The 4,077-nt window shown below is 61.2% G+C and overlaps 1 protein-coding gene across 1 annotated transcript; it reads right to left on the bottom strand.

Moving 5' to 3' along the window:
- Positions 1-387: 387 nt before the first annotated feature.
- On the bottom strand, positions 388-3,600 carry IRF2BPL (interferon regulatory factor 2 binding protein like). The gene has a single exon (XM_055288683.2). It carries the CDS (start codon positions 3,586-3,588, stop codon positions 1,231-1,233), a length of 2,358 nt encoding a protein of 785 aa, XP_055144658.1. The 5' UTR covers positions 3,589-3,600; the 3' UTR covers positions 388-1,230.
- Between the last annotated feature and the right edge of the window lie 477 nt (positions 3,601-4,077).

Raw genomic sequence — 4,077 nt, 5'->3', positions numbered from 1 at the left:
TCTCCTAGACTTTTTCGCCCACTTGTCAAGTCACCAGCTGCACTGGGTGTCAGCCTATGTTCACTGCCACAGGGCGAGGCACCAGAAAGCATTCCTGACAATGCCATTTGCAGCTGGGCCCGCATCCGGGGGGAAAATAAGAGATGCTGAAGAGTAAACCGAAATCGCTTAGTCAGCAACTGTCGCCTCCCCAAGAGGTGAATGTAAATAGCCTGGTACCGAGGGGGAGGGGCAGCAAGGCAGCACAGGGCCTTTCCCACAGGCCAGCTCCCAGGGCTTTCAAAGGCACTAGGATTTTCGTTCTATACTGGAGGTAGGGAGGGTGTCCCCTTAGTCGGAGTTGTGTGGCCTTAGCCCTAGAAAGACAAACTTGCTGACTCAGCGCAGTTAATATCAATTGAATTTATTACAAGTTACTAAGCTCCAAGGCACATTACAGTGTTCTGTTAACTACAGAAATGTATAAAGGACAAACAGAGCAGATTCTCCATGTCTAGCATTTCGCTCTACTGTTCAAAAGCATCCGTGCATCAATAAAGCAAAAACAAAACAACACGTGTAGATCCAACACATTCAGGTCAGTAGAAACAAACCAAAACATTTTCCCCTCACAAACTTGCAACAAAAAACACCCCATCCCCCCCGACACCCCCTTACCATTTTGCAAACAAAACAGAAAAAACAAAACAGAACAAAATAAAGTGAAGACTTCAATACTTGGGGCAGTTTAGAAGGAAGCTTTCACCATTTTATAGCTTTTTTTTTTTTTTTTTTTTTTTTAGGCATCAACACCGGCCTTGGCAAAAAAAAAAAAAAAAAAAAAGTCTTTTTCTTTTGTGTGTGTTTTTCCTTTCAGAGAGTGCATAACATTTACAAAAATACACACCAGCAGCAGTCGTTGCTAAGGGCTGTTAATTCTGTACCTAGGCAAACATTCTGCCACCAAATAAATGCTAACGATATGATGCAAATGACCCAACCAATATTTCACTGCTTAACAGAAACCAGCTTATCCTTCAAATGAAGAAGTTACATACCTTTGTTTCAAAATATAGAAACATACGACGAAAATAATGTCTATACATAAGACTAACTTTTTGCAGTTTTGTTATATTCACAATTCTACACCTTGGGGGTGAGGGGAGGGGGAGAGTCGAGGTGGGTTGGGGGAGGGGCCCTCAGGACTGGAGAGGAGCTGGTCTAGGGCAAAGGAGGTGGCTGCCCAGTGGTTCAAGGGTCTCTCTCCTTTTTCACTTTAACATCCCCAGCTAAGATAGTCGCGATTTCGCCCTGCATGAAGGCCCAAGGTACATTCGACCCGACTAGGGGGCATTTCTCTCCGCTGGGGCAATAAACCTCGCCGGTGGCCCCCTGGGCCTTGATACTCTCTCTAGAGCAAGGGAAGCAAAACTTGTGGCTGGGGACGGACGGGCACTGAACGAAATGCGTGTCCTCCAAACGTTCGTGGCAAATGGTGCAGCAGAGGGGTCCGCTGTTGGCCATGGGGGAATCCGGAATGTTTTGGGGGTGCACTTGGTCCATGCCCGGGTGGGCGCTAGGCGGCGGGGGCGCCACCTGTAAATTCAGGTCCCCGTTACGTGATGCCAAGCGGCGTTGCCCCGGCACGGAGGCCGGCGAGACTGGGCTGCTGCTGTTGCGCCGCGCGGACGCAGTGGTAGAGTGCACGGAACTGCCATCCTTGGGCGAGTGCGCTGTGCCCAGAGTATCTGCCACCGACATGAGGGCGGCCATGGGGGACGGACCGTTCTGGGGGGCTGACTCAGGTGGGGTGGTCCGGTTGGAATGGGGTCCCAGAGGTGGGGGCGGAGGAGGCGGACCCCCTGCCGCGTGCCCCGGCGCCGCGAAGCCCCCGGCGGACATGGTGAGCTTCAGCGCCTCGCTCTGGTTCGCCATCCACTGCTGCCTCTGCTGTTCCTCGCCCAGCTTCAGCGCGCCCTCGGCTGAGTCCGGGGGCTCGGGAGAGGCCTTTCTCTTGCGCAGGCTGGCGGCTGCGCCCCGGCCCGACGGCGCGGCAGGCGGCAGGGCCCCGGTCCCCGGGGGTGCGCTGGGGGCGCGGCTCAGACTCACCAGCGCAGTGGGCAGCATGGGACAGCTGGCGTCCAGGTAGGGCTGGGGCAGCATGTCGGCGCCGGGCACGCCCTCCTTGAAGAAGCGCACGGCCTCGGGGAGCAGGTCTCCAAGCAGGCGCCAGTCCCCAGAGCCGTGCTTCTTTTCGTACTCCAGGTACTTGAAACCCGAGGACAAGCCCCGGCCGAAGTCCTTCATGCAGTCCTGGTACATCTGCTTGGCCACACCAGACGCACTGGAGTACACGTTGCCCGAGCCCGTGGGGTACTCAATGAACAGCTTCAATTCGTAGTCCATGCCAGGCTTGGAGACGGCGTCGAAGGCGAAAACGCGGCCCAGCAGCGAGTGGTCCTTCTTGAAGCGAACCTCGTAGGGCGTGCAGCCAGCCAGCGTGAGCAGCGTGTCGCGGACCATCTTGGGCTTGTTGGCCCACTCCTCGGCACGGTTGCGCAGGCTCTCGCTCAGCTCGGCCAGGGCCTCGGCGTTGCGCTGCTTCTCCTTCAACTCGCGCTCCTGGTCTGTGCTCGATACCGAGCCAGGCCTCTTGCCACCAGCACCCACGCCCACCTCTGCCACCGACGAAGAGGTCGAAGACGACGCGGAGGACGACGTGGCCGATACACCCGGGGTACCCCCGAGACAAGCGGGGCCCCCAGGAGCCCCTGGGGGAGCAGGCGTCGGGGGCCCACGGCTGCCCAGGGCGTGGGGAGGGGGTGGGGGGAGTACCGCAGCGCTGGCCGGGCCGTTAAGCAACGTCTGCGGCAGCAGGTTGGGGGGCACGGTGAGCTGGGGGCCTCCGCCACCCCCCGGGTTGGGCAGCCCCGTCACCAGCCCACCGTGCGTCCCACGCCGAGACGCCACCGACGCCGCCGCTGAAGACGAATTGGGGCTCTGGCGGTTCAGCTCTGGGGGTCCCTCCTCTGGTGTTGGTTTAGGAAAGCCGTTTGGGCCCCCCAGGCCGTTGGGCAGTCGCGCGGCGTGGCTGCTGCTTCCCAGGCTCACCGGCGGTGGCGGGTACTCGAAGCGGCTGCGCTGTTCCACCGCAGCGGCGGCGGCGGCGGCGGCCGCAGCGGCAGCGCTCAGGCCGTAGCGCTCCAGGCCAGACGGGGCCGCCAGCACCGCAGGCTTGCTGGAACCATCAACGTGGTTGAGCTGTTGCTGCTGCTGCTGTTGCTGCTGCGGTTGCTGCTGCTGTTGCGCGGCGGCGGCGGCCGCTGCTGCTGCTGCCGCCGCCGCCGCTTCCTTAGCCGACAGGGCCACTGTCTTGACCCCGACGGGCGGCGGCGGCCCGGGGGAGCGGCCGTCCTGGAAGCAGCCGTGCGCCCGCTTCAGCTGGCGCGCTGTCTCGATCACGAACTCGATGCGATCGGCGCCTTCGTAGTTGACGCAACCGCGGCATACGGGTTCCGAGAAGTCCCAGATCATGGCCCAGGGCATGCGGGGCAGGTCGCACAGGTAGCAAGATTGTCTCCGGGACGAGGACACCTGCGCCGCCGACATGATGCCGGCCCTGAGGAAGGTAGGCCCTCGCCCGGGCGGTCTCCGCGGCGCCTTCTCCTCCGGGAGGACTGGCCGGCTGGGGAGGGAGTCCGACTGCGGGGGAGGGAGGAGGGGGGGGCGAGAAAGTTCTGCCCCAGGGGCTGGAGGGAACGCGAGTCTCCACCGCCGGCGCAGCGCCTCGCCGTGGGGGCTCCACTGCCCGGGCAGCGGACGGGTTCAGCCCTCTCTTCGCCCCCACCTCCTACTGCGGTTGTCTCGTCGCGAGGGGAGCTCAGGCGCTTTCTTCCTGGTGCTGCAGACTTGGGCTGGAAGCTCCCGGCCCGAGGGGAGGGGGCGAGGGTGCCTGGTGCTGGCCGCCGTTGCCTCTTGGCCCCCTCCCCGGAGTGGCTGGTGCGTGGAAGCTCGAAAGGGGCTGTCTCTTCCTCTCCCCGGGGGCTCCCCTACGAGCTGTGTCCTCTCCCCGACGGGCCCCCTGGGGCGAGGGCTAGA

Source organism: Symphalangus syndactylus, chromosome 8 (genome assembly GCF_028878055.3).
Source record: "Symphalangus syndactylus isolate Jambi chromosome 8, NHGRI_mSymSyn1-v2.1_pri, whole genome shotgun sequence".
NCBI lineage: Eukaryota > Metazoa > Chordata > Mammalia > Primates > Hylobatidae > Symphalangus > Symphalangus syndactylus.
This window is presented reverse-complemented; position numbering and strand designations above follow the sequence as displayed.

Excerpts from the sequence above, each read along its gene's own strand:
- IRF2BPL (XM_055288683.2), bottom strand. The coding sequence starts at position 3,588 with ATGTCGGCGGCGCAGGTGTCCTCGTCCCGGAGACAATCTTGCTACCTG.